Genomic DNA, 21,144 nt, shown 5'->3' on the forward strand with positions numbered 1-21,144 from the left:
AACCATTTGCTTTAGTCTCAGTTTTATTAGCTTTCAGAAATGTTGAAGAATTAGTACAGTGCTTTTAGTGCCTCATACGGTAAGATTCTGGGGCTTTTACTATATCACAATTCAAACACAAAATGACACAGACTGGGGAACAATGAATGGTAGTGTAAAGACTTTTCTGATACCGAGCTTAGAGATAGTATTACCCATATCTGCTTTAACTGTATGCCCACCTGCTTGGGATCTTCAGGCTGTCATGCTCTGTACATTAGGACTGCGCTTTACTCTTTAAACTTTTAATGCTGAAGTAGAGTGACTTTGGTGTGGCAGATGGCACAGCATAGATTTCTGAGACATCACTGTTTTTTGGCTTTTGTCCTTATGGCAGCTGTGTCTGGATAGGGAGCTCAAAAATGCCTGACAATAATTACTTTTAATTTCTGCAGGCAGCGTTGTGGTGATTTTGGGAATGTGTTTATTCCTTTCCGTTTGTTCCTCACTACCCTTTCTGTCTTCATTATGCTTCTGATGCAAATGTTCAGAAGAAATTTCTTTTTCTACAGGGCCCTGGATAATTTTTTTGCCATATCTTTTCACTGGACACTGTATTAAAGGCCTGAAATCACTTTGTGTTCCCTGTTTATGTCCTTATGAATAGTTTATGTATTCACTTCTATATTTAAATTAAGTAGAGTTTTGTGACTTACAGTTTTGAGAATCTGTATAAATACTGACCCAGATGAAAATATTTACTGCACTGTTGGTTCATTTGTGTGTGGATATATATCACATATTAATGATAAAATGTTACAATAAAAAAAAATCTAAGTTCATACTCTTTATTATTGTAACCTTTAAAATAAATGTGAATTCTTTGCAAATGGATTAGAAGTATAAAGTGAAAAGAAACCAGGCTGTGAGTGGGTATAAGTTCTGAAAATGCTTTGGTAATGGCTGTACCTCAAAACTTGGAATTGGGATAAGGAGCAAAAGTACAGGTAGGGCATGCAAGTAGTGCAGGCTCCTTGAAATCCTGAAAACTGTAAATTTGTCAGAAGACTTGTAATGATACTTGTTTCCTGAACTTCCTGAAAATAATTCAAAAACCACTCAAAGATCCATCCCACTTCCTTTCACTAGAAAAAAGGTGGAAAAGCTTATAGACTATTTCATCTTCTTCTGAAAGTGTCAATAGTTTTATCATTTAAGATGTATTATTTCTTTGATGGATTAAATGTAAATGGTGTCCATCAGAGAATTTGTAAAAACAGAAGTTTAAACATCAGGGTTTGATACTTGCCTGATAAGAATCCTGTAGCATTTGCAAAAGAACTTCAAAGGGTGTTCAAAAAAAAATATTTTTAAAGAAAAAAGTGAATACTGTTCAGGTATGGCAATTCTCTGCATGAAGTGAGGGCTCAAATGATCTAGGAAACGAAATTGTTGACGTTTTCTGGACTCTGCTTTTGTATGTTTGTAGGTAGTGCATACTAGAAATGAAATCAATATAATTTTGAATGTATCAGTGATCAAACAGTGAAATGAATGCATAGGTAGTGTAGGTAATACTTACATGTATCAGATCTGGCACTAGGGCTTTTGGATTACAGGAGTGTGCAACTTCAGGTTATGAGTGTGAATGTGGAGACTCTTAGCTGAGATAGAAGGAGGAGGACAGGACTGGATGGCTTGTATTACTTCCATCTCATAACCTATCATCTCCAACGTACTGATATTAATGAGGGACATCTTCACTGAAGTTTACAGGATTGCTGTAGCCATGTATGATGATACATACACCTCCCCCCCATGCATTTGGAGTCTTGATTGCTTGCTCACTTAAGTCATATTAAAATAATGAGAACTTTTGTGAAGCCTATTATAGCAGCAGCACAGCTAATCTAAATGTCAAATTCATAGTAGCTTTTAAAATAAAATATTTTCATTTATGGATGTGTGGCGGTCGAGGATATGAAAATTATTAGTTCACTTTAATCAGTATCTAATGTCTGAGCAATACTTTTCATAAATAGCAGATTATTTAATTCTGGTTTGATATATATGTCCTTGGGTAAATACAACATGCACTACCAACCAAAAAAATTATGTTTTTTGGTAAATGCAATTCAGTGTGTTTGTGGACCTATCGCACAGTCAATTACAAGATAGCTGATACGAAGCATTTAGCTTCCTTTGTAGGAAATGAAAAAGCAAGTCATTATTTACTGAGAGGAAGATAGTAAAACCCGTTTAATCCATAACTGAATGAATAAACAATTATACTTGTAAAGATCTTTGGGGGTTACATGTCTTTTTCCCCTGTATTTTTCTGTGGGACAGATGATCTTCAGATAACAGATTTTCAGGGACATCTTGCCCAGACTAAAAGTAATTTGATACTGTCTGGAAGAACATTTGATCTCTTAACTGACCAATTCAAAATGATGAAATTTGAAAAGTTTACTGTCATGAAATAAAGATATGGGGAAATCTAAATTAAAAAAAAAAAAAAGAAGAAGAAAAACAATTACATGGTAATGATGATGGTAGCCTATAACCTAACTGTACTCCTTCTCTTTTACTATTGGAAGTTAATTGGTTTTTAGTCACTTGAAAATCTCCTACCACTACCCCTATTAATTCTGTATATTTGTGGTGTTGCTAATGGTCTCTTTAAGGTGGGATTGGGTTTGTAATTACCTATATTGTACTTTTGTAGCATTTCCAGTGTCGTATTTTCTAGTAGCAATAATACTAATCTGAATCAAAAAACTTCAGAGAAATATTTTTGTATAGAATAGTACAACATCGATTTTTTTCCACATTAATTGGCTTCCAGCTGTTGAAATTAAGAAACTCTGTATCTTACTAGTATACTTGGAAATTTTTATCAGCTAAGTCAAACAGACAGTGATCAAAGTGACAAAGTGATCAAAGTGACAGGAAATGATACTTAAAAGTATAATCAAAAGGAATAACATTAAATAAATATTTCTTTACACTATACATGTGAAAAAAGAAAGAGAAACACAAATGACTTGAAAATAATGTTCACGATAACACTATAGAATAAGAATCTGTATTGAAATTGTGACTTAATGAAAGGAATTGTCTTGTTCTTTTTCTTGTATCATGGTATACTGCATTTTATTTATTCTTATTTTTCCAGGACTGACAGCAGCTGCCATGGCAGAAGCTATGAAGTTACAGAAAATGAAACTAATGGCAATGAATAGCCTCCATGGAAGTGGAAGTCAAAATGGAACAGAATCAGAAAATGAAGAACTCAACTCTAATGCAGGTAAGTAATCCTGTGCACGTGAACTGTAGGGAGGTCTAACCTGTTCTTATCCATTGGAAACAAAATCAAAATCTATCTCAAATTCTTGTGTTCTTTTATTTTGTAAACTTTCCTCTGCCAGTATCAAATCAAAATCACTGCTCCTATTCCTCCAATTTTCCTCCTAACAGCCATCTTCATTAGTTTTTTGAAACAATAGTGGCGAGAGATTGCTAGGTAAGGATACAGGCATTTTAAACCATTCTCTGAGTATATTTGTAGTAACAAAATGTTTCTCTTTTGGCAATAATACAGTTGAGTCTAGTGTTTTCCTGTAAATTATGGAAAGTTTCCAAAATATCAGGTTGTTGGAGTTGAGTGTGAGTCACCACAGTTCACTGGAGGAAGGTGAAGTAGGAAATGCTAAATTATGAGCTTTCTGGCTTTTCTGCATTTTGTTCTTTCCTTGAATGGATATTTGCAGCTACAGCTATGAAGGAGTCATGATAAACATTTGTTACGGCCTACCTGGCTTGAGTGACCTTGGAAAGAAGGCGCTGACACCAAACACAAGTTCAGTCTATGCTGTTAGAAATATTAGCTTGGACTTGAACTATGCTCCCTGAGGCCCAGCTCCACAAGAATAAGGTTCAAAGTTTAAGTCAGAAAGGGATCTTTTGAAGAGGGTATTTTCTTTTTTACTCTCATGTCCTTTTCAGGTGAATAGAAGAGATTTTACTTGGATAGTGTAGAGAACCTTGAATAAGATAGAGCTGTTTTGTGTCAGGAAGCTGCTGGATACCTATTACAATAAGGGCAGGTTCAGCTGGACTTGCTCTTTTTGACACAAACAATTCTACAAAACACTCTTTGTATTTTGGAAACTTGCACACATTCTTTGTTTTCATTACCGATTCAACAACAGAGGCATTGTCTGATCCCTCATTGCATTCAGATCTCCCATCGGCATTCACACATATCTGAAATCACACATGTGTCTCTAAAGACGAAGGCACTCGAACAGTTTGCTTGGTTGGATGGTGTATAGTGTATATGCATTGTACCATCAAAATGGTAATTTATTAGACCAATAAAGCAGCAGCTGGGAGGTCTTAGACTCATTTTCTAAAGGAATAACTTTGAATTCATGACAAATTATGCACAAAGCAGTCTTTCCAAAAGTGGTATTGCCTTTTGCTAATTTTGTGTACTCATCTGTATTGAAGAAATCTGGCTTCTAATTCATGCATTAAACCCTTCCCCAGCTTTCTATTATGTAGAATACGTATTTCTTATTCACCTCTCAGACCCTAATCAATTAGTGCATATTGAATTCAGAAAAATAACACTGAAAAAGCATATTTAGTTCTTATTACTCTTGTAGTTTGTGTATAGTTCAAAAGGAATTATGAAGTTTCACTGAATGCTAAGAATTATAACTGAAGAAGATAAAATTCCTACCGAAAAGCAAGGAGGCTTCAAATGGAAAAGATGCAGAATTAGTATGAAGGTTTTTTAAAGCTGCTGTACAAAGCTCGCGAATTTCAATGTTCATGGTTTTTGGTGTGTTTTCTGTTATGGCAAAATTTGTTTTCTTATTATGGTGAGAGTCTGCAGTACAGTAATAATATTATTTTAGGTACATTGACAGGTTTTATGGGGAGTATCATGCCAGCCTTTCTAAAATACACCAAGAGCATGAATATTAAATTGAAGTTCTCTGCAGTTTAGCAATTCAATGAGTTACAGAACTGACTCAATACCAATTTAAATATTTGGAAAAATTCCCACTGACTTTAACTGAAGTTACACTGGGACCCAAGGATATAGATATGATATCAGTTATGTAAAGATCTTTTCCCATTCTTTACCTTTTTCATTGCCTAATTCAGTAAAACTACCAAGAGCAGATTCTCTGGATCAAGTCCCAATATTGCTTGCAGGAGAAGAAATAAGTCCTTAACAAAAAGGACTACTACTAATATACTTATTATCATTTTCCCATTTTTTATTATCTGCAATGCAGTAGGATGTATTTTATGATGCTTAGTTTATCTCTTTCTTCGGAAGGTGTTTTTTTTTTTAAAAAAAGATTTACACTAAGCATGTACAGCAGGACTTGTCAAAAAGGAAAACCATAAATAAATAGATGTACAGCTTAACTAAAATCATCTTATTTCACTGTACAAAATAACTGAGGAATTACCAAATATTCACTGTAGAAACTCGTTGGAGAATAAGGTAGGACCTGAAGAGAGTCGGCATTGTGTTTAGAAGTTGATATACACTTCAAAACTTTGATTCATTGTGAAGAGAACAGCCTGGTAATTCTGTGTGCATGAAAGCTTTACCAAATGTTTGTTTTGCTCTAGACTGTTACAGTTTAAATGACTATTAAAAACAAAATGGGAATGCAGAATGAGAAAGAAAATTGAATTTTGAAATTTTTGTTACTAAGAAGAGGCAAAAAGAAACAGAACAAAGGAGTCAGAAGCCTCATAAGTGAGGAAAACATTTTATTTTAGGAGAGAGACCTACAGTTTCTTTGATTTGAGGTTGTGTTTAATAGCTTCTGTAATGGCTGCAACATGACTCTGCATCTAGATTTCAGCATGAATAACAACCTGTTCGTGTTTCATTTAGCTCCAAATGAGAAATTCTGTCTTTTATTGTTTTAGGAAATTAGTCTGTGTACTGTTGCTCCTGGAACTTTATAATTAATCACTAAAGGTTATGGTTGTGGAGAGTTTGTGGGAAATAGATGTCTGAATGATTATAATTGTAGCTGTCAAATCAGAAATATAGTTATACAGAGCAGGGTACCTTTGCTTTGCCTTTTTTTTTTTTTTTTTCTTTTTACTGTAACAAAGACTTCAGGGGTTGTGGGTTTACTTTAAAAAGCAACTGTAAAGATTTTTGTTTTTTTTTTTTTTTTACCTCAAAGTTACACATTGACTTCCTTTGGAGAGAGTAAGATAAAGCAGCGCTAAATATTTCACTTCAGGGTGTGTGCCTACCTCCTCTTTCCAATAGTCTGATAGATGAGTGGAATAGTCTGTTTTGCCAGTGTTTTGTTTTGTTTTGTTTTTTTTTTTTTTGATAAACAATCTAATTGTTTAGTAATAAGTACTGAAACTTCATTGCCTGATATTTCAGAAGTGTGTCATTGTATACAGGTCATTAGTATAATCAAAAAGTGGTGAGAACTTCTTGTCATATTCATTTCAATCCCCATCTGTATCTGTTGAAGTCAGTATGAGATCATCTTGAATGTGTTTCTTTAATAATGCCTAGAATGTCACTTGGCAGTTTCATTCTCTCTTTGTGTGCATATGATGGATATTTTCTGTATCTGAAAAAAGATTTTCTGTATCTGAAACCAGAATTCAAGCTATCAATTTAAAATCTGAACTCTAACTCAGGTTCACTGACTACAATCCTTCAGATATTGTATTGCGCTCTGGCAGATACAGGTGTGGAACTGGATCTTAGAAGAGTGTCTAAAGAAGTGCGGAGTAAATGTGCTACATTTTTGCTTCTAGTCCATCTGGTATGATTTTGCCATCAGGTCCTACCTCCTTTTCTGATATTGCAGTAATCTTGATTACTGATTACTGGAGGTTAGTACTGCAAATAAGTGATCTAAAACAAAACAAACAAACAAAAAAGCGCTGCAAGATACAACACAGAAACTATGAAAAAATGTACCTTGAAAATAATACGTTTCCTTGTTTTTTTTATTTGAACTAATTCATTAGTTCAGGGCTGGGAAGAACCTTGTTAGACATTTGAACATTAATGTCCTCCTTCCCCTCTCTCTTCAGAAGAGAGAGATTTTTTGCACCTTCCTACTCATCATATGAAGTGTTGAAACAAACTTCAGGCAGCTGAAACAATCTCATGTTTAATCCGTCACTGTAGGTTCTGTGGCCCCGCAGTCCAGCTGATCTGTGGTAGCTGTTCCTCATGGCTGGGTGTCTCTCTCTGTCTCCATGTAGACTCTGTGAAAAAAAGCTGAACTGAGAGGGCCCTGTAGTTGGGGACGTGGAAGTAGCCAGGTCTCTGGAAGATTTGAAGATTCCCTCTGAAATCTCAAATTCCCGGTGGCCATAACTCATTTATAATCCCGTTCCTCTTTTTTTGGTTACTCCGTGTAAGTCCTCAGAGGTGAGACAGTCTGCTGATGGCACTCACGGCGCAGCTGGAGACTGCCTTGAGGCCAGGGGATTGCCATAGCTAAGGCAAGTCGTGCTGTGAAGCCTGCTTGATAATACATGCCGGAGTGGTGTGGCTTTCGTATTCCTCTTTGGAAAATGAGTGAGATCAAGAGTCCGAAGCTGGCAGCTGAAGCCAGGTATGCTGGATATGTCTGCAGATTGCTCAAAGCCCAGCCACGCGATCAATATTGTTGTTCTACAGAAATAAGATGAACAAAACAAAACCTGTCCGGTTGCACAAAAGTGTTTATAAAGATCATCTGTTTCATCATCATGAAGTACTAATATTAGGTGAAGTGGATTCTGGAAATGAGCACGTAATTGCCTGGAGAAATTTGAAACTTGAAATCAGAGCAGGGCTCTTTTTTTTTTTTTTTAATATCATGGTCACAGGTAATTTGTACAAGTGTGCGGTAGAACAGTAATATGAAAGAGAGATTGCAAAGTACAGTATTTGTGATATTACCTGAACATCCTTCAACACTGTTACCCAGTGGCATAAGCAAAGAAGGATCGGTGCAAAGTAATCCGTGACAGTATGTGTTTGTACAAAACCTCAATGCAAAGAATAAAGCAGTTGTTTCCTTCTGTTGGCTTTTGGAGTTAACATGCATGATTTAATAAATGTGTTTTGCTTTCCCAAGAGAGATATCAAACAGTACTAAGTGTTTCAGCGGTATTTCCTTAGGAAGTCAAAATGTTATTCTGTATGTAGAGTGTTGTTGCTTAATTTTCAGACAAGGAGCTAAGTTAGGCAGAAAGGAAAGGAAAAACACCCTAGCTTTTGGCATATGAAGATCAGAGAAAAAACTCTTCATAGAAAAAAAAAAGTGTTATCTTTTTATCCTTTTTCCCTTCAGTACCTGCCATGCAGTTTTCTCATAAATGCAAACATCCTTCACAATCTGTTTAAAAAACCACAAATACATCACTCAGAGGAATATTTAAGGAACCATCAGGAGGGAAAAAACTCATTGGTTTAATGGAATGCTGTCAAGGAAAATCAGCATCACAAACGACACAGGGGCAGAATTGATACTTTTGCACTGACATGTTAAAAGAAAATCCCATGCATTATTTAGAAAACCCAGAAATCTGTCAGCTGTATGATTGCCGAGTTAGCAGAAGCAGGAGGATGCTGCTCAAGTTGAAAAGAAACGCGTAGGCACAGATCCATATTGTAACCTTTCATGTTCTCCACCCACCATGAATACCCAGCTATTACACGGTCAGCATTTTTTTAGTTTTCCTCTTTTAAAATTTTCAAGTGCTTGAAAAGTCAAAAGAGGTAGGTCTTTTATTCTAAAAAGCAGGATGCCGAGGCTGTTATTTTATTGTAAGAGTAAAAATGACAAGACCAGAGAACAGATTTTTTAATCCTTGACTGCCGTGCAGACTTCATAAAGTCATTTTTCCTGTTGTTAAAGCAAGTATCGTTTGTGTAACATGAGCAGAGAGCTATTGTTTCAAAGATGATCATTTTATTTAAAGAACACAAAACGTTCATGCCATTTTAAAAATATAACCAGTCAAAACTACTATTAATATTTTTAGAATCAGATGAAAAGCTTGTCAAGCACACATTTCATTTTCTTTAATTGCCCTTTTGCCAGGAGGAGTATACACAGCTTTGAAATAAACAAGAGTTAATACATTTTGTTTTCTATATCTTCTCATCCAAAAGCTATTCAACTCCAGACGCGGCAGATATATTAAACCATTTCATCCTACAAATGGAGACATCCGTGCTATTTCTTTAGACACATACCTGCTTTGTGTGAAGTGTGAGGATGCTTGCTTCTTGTGCTGGACATTGGGAATAGCACGTAGCAACCTGACGGGTCTGCCTAGTCCTGAGCGGTGAAGTGAGCTGCCAGTCCCCAGCCATTGATCACCAATGGGTCGAGCACTGGGATGGGTAGGGTAGGTAGGAGAGGGAATGACATTCTTGATGTTCCTTTTTCCTTAAAATGCATGTGAGAACGGCTCGTGGCGTGGCATGTGTCGTTACACAGCTGCTGGGAGCAGGCTGGGAGATGGGCAGTGGTGCTCAGTGCCGTGTTGAGGCAGCTCAGGAGCTCTCCCGAAGATCAGGAGGGAGCACAAAGCACATCACGGCTCCTGTTCAGCTCACTGCTCGGGGATGTTTCTCTGGGGGAGGCTGGAGGTTGCAGCAGGACCTCCACACTCGTGCGAACACCTTGTAAAGCCCCTGAACACAGCATTGTTCGGGGCTAGCTCTTGGCACATGGCAGGCTGACATGGGGGTGAGGCTTCTCTATCTAATCACAGCATGTATGGCCCCATAGGTGACTGGCCGTGGAGACAAGCTCTGCCTAAAGGTTTGTCCCGAGGCCATAATATTTGAAGTAAAATTCACATATCAATGAAACCAAGTGGCTTTCAGGTTGCTCATCCACACGCTGGTTTGGAGGTATAAGTTTCTTGAAGTTTCCTGAACTCACTTGCAAATGGTATTTAAGAAGTTGTAAGCTTTCTTTTCGAGTGAAAATGGAGTGAAGGAGCTCAAATGTTGACATCATACTGAGGGCTTGAAAAGCTTTACCAATTTGCTGCTTGTCAGAAAATGCCCGTGGCTGCTGGCTGGTACAGAGCAATTAATTCCCAGCACGAAATCTGAGTGGAACCTTCCTGGAGCCAGAGACTGATAACTCTGGAGGAAAAGCTAGTTGTGCTGTTTTCTGTTTTAAGATACAGCTCCTCAACATTAGTTGGGAAGTGATAACCTGTTTTCTGGGTTCAGTTGTACCTTGTTCATATTTTGCTGTGTTCTATTCCATTTCCTCCTAATGGTGCCACTTTCATGAGCCCTCTTAGCTATCCTGAGCCCCTAGTCTCTGTATGTGAAGATTGGAAAAAAGATGCACATGTCTATTTCTTTGGCAAGAGAAAGATTTCAGATTTTTTTGTTTTGTTTTGTTTTGTTTTGTTTTGGGGAGGGAGGGGGCAGCTTGGATTGGGGAGTGTGAATATCAGTGGATAGCTTCTGCTCCCCACCACTGGATGGGATTTCATATCAAGAATTTTAGGAGGCTTTAACAAACCACAGTTTCAGTGGAGTGCAAAAATGAATTTGTTTCTTGTTTGCAGACTGATTTAAGGTCCTGCTTCAGATATATTCTTAAACAGTTACATATAGAATGCATATGACTACTTTAACTGACTTCTAAAAGAGTATTCTTATCCATTTAAAATTAAATTTAAATACTTCATAATAGATATATATAATTCATACAAATGCCGATTCATCAGCTAATATTTATATCTTTAGATTGACTGACACCCAACTCTGAGAAATGTGAAGTAATTCTGGCTGTAGTTTTAAAAATAATAAATATAACTTAAATATATAAATATGTATATAATATATATATAACATATATATATTATATTTATATAAATATATATTATATTACATATATAAATAAATATAACTTAAATATAACTTTACACATGATAAAAGTAATTGATATTTATATAAACTTTTAACTGAATCAGCTAATGTAAACCATCCTAAAGTTCAAGCAAATTTTGGTATTTTGTAGGCTTCTTTTTAGAAAAGTTCTTACTGAATGTCTAAGCTCTGGGTTGTGTGAATGCTTTTTGAGTGGGTAATTCTCAAGGGTATATTTTCCATAGATGCATTACAAGTAGATGTTGCTAAATGGTTATGAATGGGGAATATATATACTTGTAAGCTTATATTTCAACAGTTGAACCTATCACACAGTCTGCTTTCTCTGTATATTTTGGCTGCTATCTTATTTGAAGCCTAAGAACTGCTGTTCCTTTTATTCAGAGCATAAAGTACTTTTTTTTTTTTCTCTTCTATAAAGACAGAATGACTTACAATGGTTTTTAAGTTTTGCTGGAACAAACTTAATATAGAAATCAAGATTCCTATCTATTCAAAAAGCTTCCTAACCCTAAATAAAATACCTCTGGCTGCACACAGCGTAACCTCTCTAGATTCCTGCCATATCTGTGATCGGAACTAAGTGCAGCAAAAGATAAACTAATGACAAAATGCAAATGTTATGGCCAAACTGCATGGAATTGAGAGCTTTCACATGTCTGTCACCTTTCAGATCCTTTACAAATTTATAGTCTCAGAGTGCAGAGGTCTAAATCTTCAAAGCTTGAAAAACAGAGGTGCAGCATGAACTAATCTTCATTTTTTCCCCTATCTTCTTACAGCAGCACTAATGGAAATGTATTTTGTTTAATGACTCTGAAATCCTGTTTGTAATTAGATGTGGGAATTGGTCTTACTTTGTAACAGATGATACTGGAATAATAATATGAGAGATGCTACGCTGAGACCACTATCCTCCTAAATCTATATCATTTTTCATTTTATTGACAGGAAATGTGTTCCTGGAACAAAGAGATTGATTTTAAAGAGTGGAAAAATAATTTCTAGTAAAAACTCAAATGAAAACATTTTAGCATTACTTTAAGTATATCACAAGAGTACATTAACCTTTTCACTTCGTTTTTAATTTTGGTAAACAATCTTGTTATAATTGTTGCTTTGTCACTGATACAATCTTTGAATTAATGCACCAAAAGGTAAAAAACTTTAATTAATGACAGGGTGCATACAATTAAAATGCATATCATATTTCAGAAGGATTATTCAAAATAATTAATTTTGTCTGTTAAAACACTTTTACAGTCACAGATGAAGTAATTAGGAGTGGGCACAGAACATGTGAGTGCAGCCCAAGCTCTCTCACTCTCTCCAGAGCATTAGTCTTCTTCACTAGGTGAAGATGTCATAAATCATTTTGGCCACTCTAGAGTCAAGGCCACATTTTTTCCTTGGTTATAATTTTCACATTTGTTAGTAGTGGAAGGTATTCGTCGTTAATATCAACCTGCAGAAGGAAAGCAGGTTGTTGAAGTGGCTCTTGTTATGACAAGATCTCGTTTCTCTGCAAGGCAAAGGAACTTCCATAGCACTGTGGGGAGCAACGCTTAACCAAGCAAATGTACCAAGTTTGGGACTTCCAGTAGAAATTTATATTGAGACCAATACAGACAGGATGCACTGCACTTTAAAAGGATAAAACATTCCAGTTCAGACATCTTAGGAGGTCCCCGTGTGTGCCGAAGGACAGGCTGTTGTGAAGAGATCCATCCCGCCCTTCGAAGCAGAGCTGTTCTCTCTGTGCGCAGGCTTAGGATGAGGAGGCATCTGCAGGCCTTTCTGGGAAAGGGAAGGAAAAAGAAAAACATGATTCCAGATCTACCTCTCTGAAATGCATTTTGTAAATCATTGATGGATAAAACTAAAACTAGCCTTGAGAGCAGGAACTATCAACTGGTGATCAGCTGAATTCGGGTAATTTTGGAGGCCAAAAATGCGAAGTGTGCCTGTTTCTCAGGTTTTCTGTAGCACTACCAAACAATAAAGTACCATATGTCAGACACATTTTTTAATTTTATTGGAGAGTTGGAGGTCCTTGTATGTACTCTTTCAGTAATATCTTGTCTATCATTTTGCACAATGTAACATACTTGTTTTAATGCTATGGTTTGTTAATATGCTTACTCAATGCATTCTAATTTCCAGTTTATTTTCCATTTTAACTTCCAGTTTCAGTAAATAAGGATGCAAAGAATCCAGTATGTAAAGAATTCCACTATTACAGGAAAAATAAATGCTGATGATAGTTACCCTTATTGATATTAGAGACTGAACTACAATCTCACATCAATGATATTTTAACAATAAAAAGTACTTTAATATTTTAATTACATTTTAAAGTCTGGAACATTCTTATTCTTGTTAAGGCATGTGTAAGTTAGGATGAAAACTGGGATATTACCTTTGATGCAGGCCACATGCTGAGAGTCCCCCAAAGGATGTCATTGATAGTGATGCAGCTGCCAACAGCAGGAGTCTCATGAATTACAATTTTAATCAGATAAAAAAAAATAATCCCCTAACATACATTTAATTTATATTTGAGGTAAGAAATGTGATCATTTGGAATATTTTCTTACTCGAAAGAGTAGCATTAGTCCAAAAACATTTTTTAATTTTTTTTTTTCAGTTAAGGATTCAGCACTAGATTTTTGCAGAGTGCCCTGAACTGACATTTTTGCAGCTGAGATTCGTTAGCAGTTTTACTTGCAACAGTTGGTGCTGTTTAAATGTCTAGCTGATTTGTGAATTTGATGAGACAGAAGTCACAGTGGTCTCAAGTAATTCTGCCTTTACCCATAAAGTGAGAGGCATTCCTTAGTTCTGGAGTATGGGTGAACAAGACATACACAGATCAAAACCTTATTACTTTTTATAGAATACCTTGGCTATTTTAAATAGTAATATTCAAGTTTTGTTTTCCTTTATTAAAGTCTTTGTTCATAAGGAAATTGGGATAATGCATTTATTTCTGTGATTTTAAAAGTAAGCATATGACAGTTTTGCATAATAGGTTATGCTTTCTGCTCCATATTCTGTTTAAAAAAAGGTGGAATCTAAAGCTGTGAGTGACATTTTGGTAGAATTTTAGCAAGTACACACATTACCAAATTAAAAATAGATACAGGTGGGTAGTCTGTGCTTCTAGCTCTTTTAAGAAAAAAAAAAAAAAAAAAAAAGAAAAACACAACAGAAAACTACCACAATAAAAAAACACCAAAACCAACCAAACAAAAACCACACCAACCCTCTCACTGTGTACAATCAGCAGCAATTTATCAGACCATCGTAGTTATAATTATGGAAGACAAACAATGTTTTGTCTGACCAATAATAAATGTACTTTTGTCACCAGAGCATGTTGGCAATCTTTAACTTCTATGGTTGCAATATCTTTTTTCCAAACTAAATTCTTATTCTTACTTTTTTAAGAGCATCATTTATATTAATTAGATCACTGAAAGCACAGCAAGCATGCACCTGATGATTTTAGAATGGTTCTGTCTCTTCTAACTGCGATGTTTCTGACGAGCAGAATAGGTAGGGCTTTCCTTGAACCGTTCTTGTAGCTGACGAGGAGATCCTGTGTAGGATTCTGGGCTGTGCAACTAGGCTTGTGTGGCAGGCTATGTTGTGGCATGAAGATCCAGCTCAGGTGGTAGGTGCAGCTTAGCTGTGGCAGGGTGAATTCAGAACGGGCTGTTCCACCATGCAGTTTGATGCTGCCCCTGGATCCGAGGTGTGTATTGCAGTTTGCAGTGTTCAATGCCACCGGAAAACAGGACTTTCAGGCTTGTTTCCTTAGCCACTTTCCCAGTGAAGTAAGCGTTCTGCCAGCATCGTGTCTGACAGAGGTGGCTGTCCAGCTTTATTTCAGAAACTTCATAGGATTACCAGTCGTGGCCATTTTTATAAATATTAAGTCTTCCTTGTTACAGGCTCATCCTTGCTGCTTCTTGTTCTGTTTGTTCTTGTTCTGCCTCAACCTGATAAATTTCTAGGTCCCTGGTCAGTTCTCATTACACTCCTCTGGCTTAAAGTTTAAATAAATTTTAATAAAGATCCAGAGTGTTGGGTAGATGGATTAATAATGCTATGCATGTTCATGGTATAGGCTCCATCTGCCCTTGAATATGAGGCATTTCATTCAGCAGAGTTTGGTCATTTTATAGTTATAAAGGCCATTTCATGCTATAATGGTTGATTGAAGGTAGATTCTGAAGGTAAATTAAAAGTGATAGTTGAAACTATGAAAATCAACATTTCCTGTTTAGATCATGTGCATTTTTTGAGCTGTACAGAGCTATCTGCAATTAATAGTCTTTGTTGTATATCTTCTGTATTTACAGTATATTTGACAATAAAACCTTTTTTGACATTTAATCAGTGGCAGAGTTGTTCTGCTCTCATTATAAATTCATGAACTTCATCACCAAGACAAGACATAAATGTTGAGCTTGCCTTTAAGATCAGGCATGCATTGATATTTAAAACCTAGAAAATTGAAGGACTTGTTTTGTTGTGTCTGTTCTGTATCTGTACAATGTAAAAACGAGACTACATTCCTTCTTTATAAGGAGACGCTCAGGCATCTATAAGGATGGAAACAGATAATCTGTGGGACTTGTGAAACTTCCAGCATGTCTGTGTTTGATCTCTGTATTCAGTTACCAGTATTGTGGGACAGGACAGGCTGCATTTTGCCCTTTGTAAGGCAGATAATATTAGTAAAACCGTGATTTATTTTCTCATATTTCAGATGGAAATTGTAAAGGTAGTAGGTAGAAGTGTTTGCGGGATAGACTGTTCTTATGGATGTGTTTTCTGATCGACTCTATCAAAGAATTTGATGTAAGGGAGATTTTGGCTTTTCATCCTTGAGAAATATTCCCCCTCATTTGCTGTATGTCTTCTATTTTTATTCTTGTTTTGACAAAGTAGGTATTTTTTGGAAGTTGAATCCAACTTAATTCAATTTCTTTGTAAAATTCTAGGTCCAAGGATAATAGTCCTTTAGAAATGCTAGAGTACCTAGCATAAATTTTTAATATTTATTTTTTATAAATACCAAATGAATCTGGATTTGTACATTAAACAACATTTCTATGTTAGAGGTTGATCTTTAATAGAAAAATATTAAGTAAACAGAAGGGCATTTGGGACAAACTTGTAGGCATCTGATATTTAGGAAGATAATTTCTAAAGATCCTCAATGAATTTAAACTCTGTGATTCTGTCTGCAGAAGAAATATGTGCATTGTTCTATTGCTAGCGACTGATGCTCATTTTCTATCCAACTTACTAACAGCTCCTCATTCTTTGAAACTGCCTTGAATAATTACAGCCTAAACCCTGCCCCTGTACTACATGAATGCAAAATCCAAGTCTTCAGATAGTTCCATCTTCAGTTTGGATTAAAAATATATTTTATTTATTAGATGCAGTTGTAGCACTGAAATAAATGTTTGGTGCAGTTACACAACGTTTCACCTTCAAAATTTAATCATCTACAAATGCCATTTATTTTCCATCAGCTCCTTCCTTTGTAACATCATTCATTAAATCTTTTTTTTTTTTTTTTCCTTGCTGTTTGTTTATCTATTTGGAATGTAGATTCCAGGCATTTATTTATCCTCTGTCTTAATGTATGGTGTGGTTGGTATAAAAGTATTTAAGTACTTTTAATACTTAATTACTAGTTTAAAAGTTGCATTTGCAATGGGAGAACCATTTTTCTCTAATGCACTTTGTACAGACTTGTCCTAGAATTTTCACTGCAGCTGTTTTGTTTTTCTTTTTAAATATATATTTCAAGAAAATGCTTATCCTCAGTGTCCTTCTATTTACAACACACATAGAAAATCCTCCTGTAGACAGATGTTCCTCTAGCACACAGTAGAAGTTTCTGCAGCTGATAAAAAGCTGTACATTTCCACTTGCCAGCAGAGGAGGGATACTAATGGAAGAAGATACCTTGGCAGAAACTGTCTGTGTTTACTCTCCGCTTGACTGCAACTATCGAGTAGCTCTAAGTCACAGCAGTTTTGGAACAAGACACTTTCCCTTCTTGATGTTGAGGTTGTCTTTTGCTCCATCATCGAGAGCTGAGGCTCTGTAGTTTACATGAGTTTTCTGATTCAGTGTTTGAATCAGTAAAGAGGGAACTTATGGGGATCAAGATTAATGATTTTTAAGCGTTACTGAGTCAATAGACTATCTTTGCACATGCTAATATTTCCTCTTCTCTGTATGTTAGCAGTTGAATGTGTTCTGAACTCAGTGGTTGAATTTGAAATTTTAATTATATTTGTGGCAGTACACAAGGTATGTGACAGTTGTGTGGACTAAATAGACAATTGCCTTACAGCTCCAGCTCCTCCATTTTTAGTTATCTTAATTGTACGCGTGCAATAACTTCTAATTCAATTAAGACTAGCAATATTCCACATTAGCCTGTCTGTTAAAATCCATGCAATATACTATAAAAAAGTCATTAGTTTGGTAATATCAATTTAACAAGTTTTAGCTCATTAACCTTGACACCAGTAGTGCTGGAGAGGGGATCTTTTTGATATTGTTGTTCTCAGCATTTAATACCAGGGAGCTCTGAAGATCCGTTGAAATCTGTGGCTTTTTTCCTCGATTATCAATTACCGTGTGTTAGTTCTTTATGCAAACACTAGAGGAAGTCACAGATTCCATCTTTTCAAGTCACTTTTATAGACTGGAACAGCTTTTACTCTTTTTTTTTTCCCAATAAGAACTTTACTGAAGTCATCGAACAGTTCTTATCCTCATTCTCCTTCTGCCTGTGCTTAGGTGTCACTTTCCAGGTCTCAGTCTCCCCACTGAGCTGCAGCATCAGCCCTTTCTGAACCCCCCCTCCAGGCCTTTCCCCTGCTGCCTGGCTGGGACGCGTGGCCCTCAGCCAGCAGCTGTTCCTCACAGGGCAGCGAGTGCTGCCACCGGGGGTGAAGGACGAGGGGCATGCCGAGGTGCAAAGAGATCAGGCAAGTCTTGCACCAGTTGTCTCAAGTGCAAAATAAAAAGAAAATGCTGGATTGGGCATTGTTGACTACAGCCGTGCTGACACACATCAGGAGCACCCACAGAGACACGTATTTTTGCTTTGTTTGAGAGCACTCAACCCTGTATGATCCCAGGAGATGAAGGCTGCCAACATGAGTGGCGGTAAGTGTGTACAGCTGTGGTGCAGGTGTGAGAAAGCACAGCAGAGCTGGAAAGAGCTGCTGCTGTCTCTCCACCCTGGACAGGGGCGTTTGTTCCCAGTGGAAAGCCTAAGCTCTGCTCCATGTGACGTATGTAATGTGTACACCGTACACGGTCAATCACAAGATTAAAGATCAGCTTGGAATACTTTGATAAAGTGTCAAGCCAGAAGATGAGCAGCAAATAATTTTGCTCATTTACAATGTTAATGAGAGGAGGGTTTCAGTAAAGGACTAAAGGTGTAATCTATGCAATTTGAATATTGAAGGCTAATTAAAAAAATCACTATTCTGCACTGTATGTTAAAAACTTTGGTTATAAAAAGGAACAGTTACCTCAGCCAAATTTTCGGCTTCTGTAAGACTAAATGTAGATTTAACTTAATTATAAACTGCTTGTTATGTTCTCCTTTTCTGCTGGCATGTTTGCCTCACAAGAAAAGTGAACTATTTTTAGTCTTTTGTAGAAATCTAATGCAAAATGAAAAAAAAACATCAGATGTATTAGATGTAAACTGAAATTTTAGTTGACCTCTGGGTAGTGGGAAAGAGTGCAGTGTTGCGACAGAAAGGTTTTGCAGATATGAAAAAACAGGAGGAGACTCCTGGAGGAGGTTCTGTGAGTTCTAAAAGGGCCAAATTCAGCTTTGAAAATATGCCAAAGAACTGTGCTTTACAGTACAAAGGAACTATGTTAAAATTCATGCTTCAAACCAAGTCTATTACATTGTTGTTCTTTTAAAATATTTAACATTTTTCTTCTAAAATTCACCAAAATTCCTTCAATGTGCAGGATCTTGGCTGTGTCTTTATGCAAGGAGCATTGTTCAAGTAACCTCTAAAATAATAGAAGAGTTAAAGTCAATATAGATGTGGGAAAAAGTGCAATTTATATGAAGAGTCTTTCATCTAAGACCCAATTCTGTTAGAACCACCTATATATGAAGACAGAAAATTCATATGTGGCTTGTTAGGGAAACAGGTCTGTAAGCCAACACTGCCTCTAAATACTGGTCTTTTTTCTAAAGAGGATCTTATGTGATTTTATTTGTCGTTTATGAAGAACTACGTTAGAATCTTACGTGAAACATAAAGTGGCATTTCTTGTGGCAAATGTATATTTTGTACTTTTTTATGTTAAACCGTACAAGTGCATATTTTTAGATATGTATGTATATGTATGAATGGATCTCAATATATTTGAAAGAATTACATACTATGACAGATTTGTTCCTTCTAATTTGGAGCTTTGTAGTGTGACCATGTTCACACCTTTCAAGGTATTCAGGCTCGATTATTGGCTTTACCTGGATAATATAGCCTAGAAATAAGGCTAATACCTAGGTAGCTGTCTTCCTATTATATTCATGACTACAAATCTATCACTCTTCCAGTCTTTCATAGAATAAAATGTGTATTGTAGACTTGAGGCATTTTGACCAGTATTTTTAAAAGGCAGCACATGAAAAAATGAAGATCCAGCTGCAGTATTTTGAGCTAGACTTCAAAGAATACACATATCAGGGAAATCATGCTTTGGGGGGTGTTGTTTGGCTAATTAAATGGATGGATATTTACAGATTGAGATGCCAAATTTCAGTATCAAAGATGTTTCGATCTCTGTAGTGATCAAGGCTCTCTGTGACACTGAGGAAGGTAAAAGCCTTCATCCTTCTGGTCAAAACCACAATAACAGCAGAAGTACTCAGTACTACTCCCAAACGAAGAGCTGTGTTTTGAAATAACAGATTCTGTACTGTAGGTGTGCTGTTAGAAACTGCGTTCTCTTTAAAAAGCTCAACAGTGAGTAGGACTTTTTTTTTAAACTGAACACTGCCTCGAATCTCAAAAGTGAAAATCGTATCTTCAAGCTTCCCAAACTAAAGAGCTCTGGGAAGAGTGTATTTGTCATTATGTTTAATTTGCACATACCTCACCAAAGAAAAGGCCAGGGGAGCTAGGCCGAGAACACAGCTGTACAGGCAGCTCAACTAATTGCCTCTCCATCCTCAACCTCATTTATCTTCATTTCTTCCCAATTATACCAAATTATCAATAGTCTCTGTTGCATCAGAGTCTTAATCCCCTTTATTCAGGCAGCATTAGATAGTGGCAGATGAATTCTTGGAGGGAGTCAGGGTAAACAGCCATGAAATGCCACCTCTGGCAGATGGCATTGCTCACAAGAAATGTGACAAAACATTTGGAATTTGTTACTAGGCATTGGTATGAGAAGGCAAGCTGTCAATATTTTTTTAAATGATAATCAAGGTGGTGCATACTTATATTATAAGCAGAAATGAATCCTGTCCAAAACCTCAAGCTTAGTTAAGTTCAGCTTGGCACTGAGCTATTATATATTGCTGCTAAAGCCTCACACTTTTTCCTCTTAAGAAGTATTTTCACTTTATCTAGTATTAATATCAGCATTTTAATGATGTTTGTGCTGATGATAGTTAATAGCTTTGTATACCTCAGAAAGAAGACCTAGAGTATCCCTTACATAGCAGCAAATTTGGGATGTATTTTTTGAATGGTTTATTTGGCACAGTTGGTCATTTCTAAGGTTTTGATCCTGCTCCTTCGAGAAACCAATGCCAAGCTCTCACATATCATTGAGGAGAATTGCACTAGAGATTAGCTGAGAGCACCTAATAGCTAGGTTTGATGAATGAGGAATCTGAAAATCAAAGATTGATTGAACATACAAGATGTCTATAGGCTGTGGTAGGTATATATTCAGCTATTATTATAAGCAAAAATGAAAGTGAGTTCTTAAAGAAGCACAGACTTGGCTATTAATGAAATTCAAGATTTTTTTGTTTGTTATTTTTAGACTGACATTAAATGAAACACCATGGATTTCACTGCTGACCTTTTATGTGAATTAGTTTTACTCACAGGCTCTCCTGATTTTGGCAGCAATGTAAATTTTTTGGAAGTCTGTAATAAGTTAGTTCAAGGAATCAAATGCCA

General features: G+C 36.3%; 1 protein-coding gene across 6 annotated transcripts in view; it reads left to right on the top strand.

The window, feature by feature from the left end:
• Positions 1-21,144, top strand: part of DACH2 (dachshund family transcription factor 2) — a 282,601-nt gene that overhangs the window by 187,132 nt on the left and 74,325 nt on the right. For all 6 annotated transcript variants that reach the window (XM_082770531.1, XM_082770532.1, XM_082770533.1 and 3 more), the window contains one exon: positions 3,158-3,289. In XM_082770531.1, the coding sequence (XP_082626657.1) occupies positions 3,158-3,289 (132 nt within the window). The remainder of the gene's footprint in view (positions 1-3,157; positions 3,290-21,144) is intronic.

Source organism: Aythya marila (genome assembly GCF_965140915.1).
Source record: "Aythya marila genome assembly, chromosome: 13".
NCBI classification, from domain to species: domain Eukaryota; kingdom Metazoa; phylum Chordata; class Aves; order Anseriformes; family Anatidae; genus Aythya; species Aythya marila.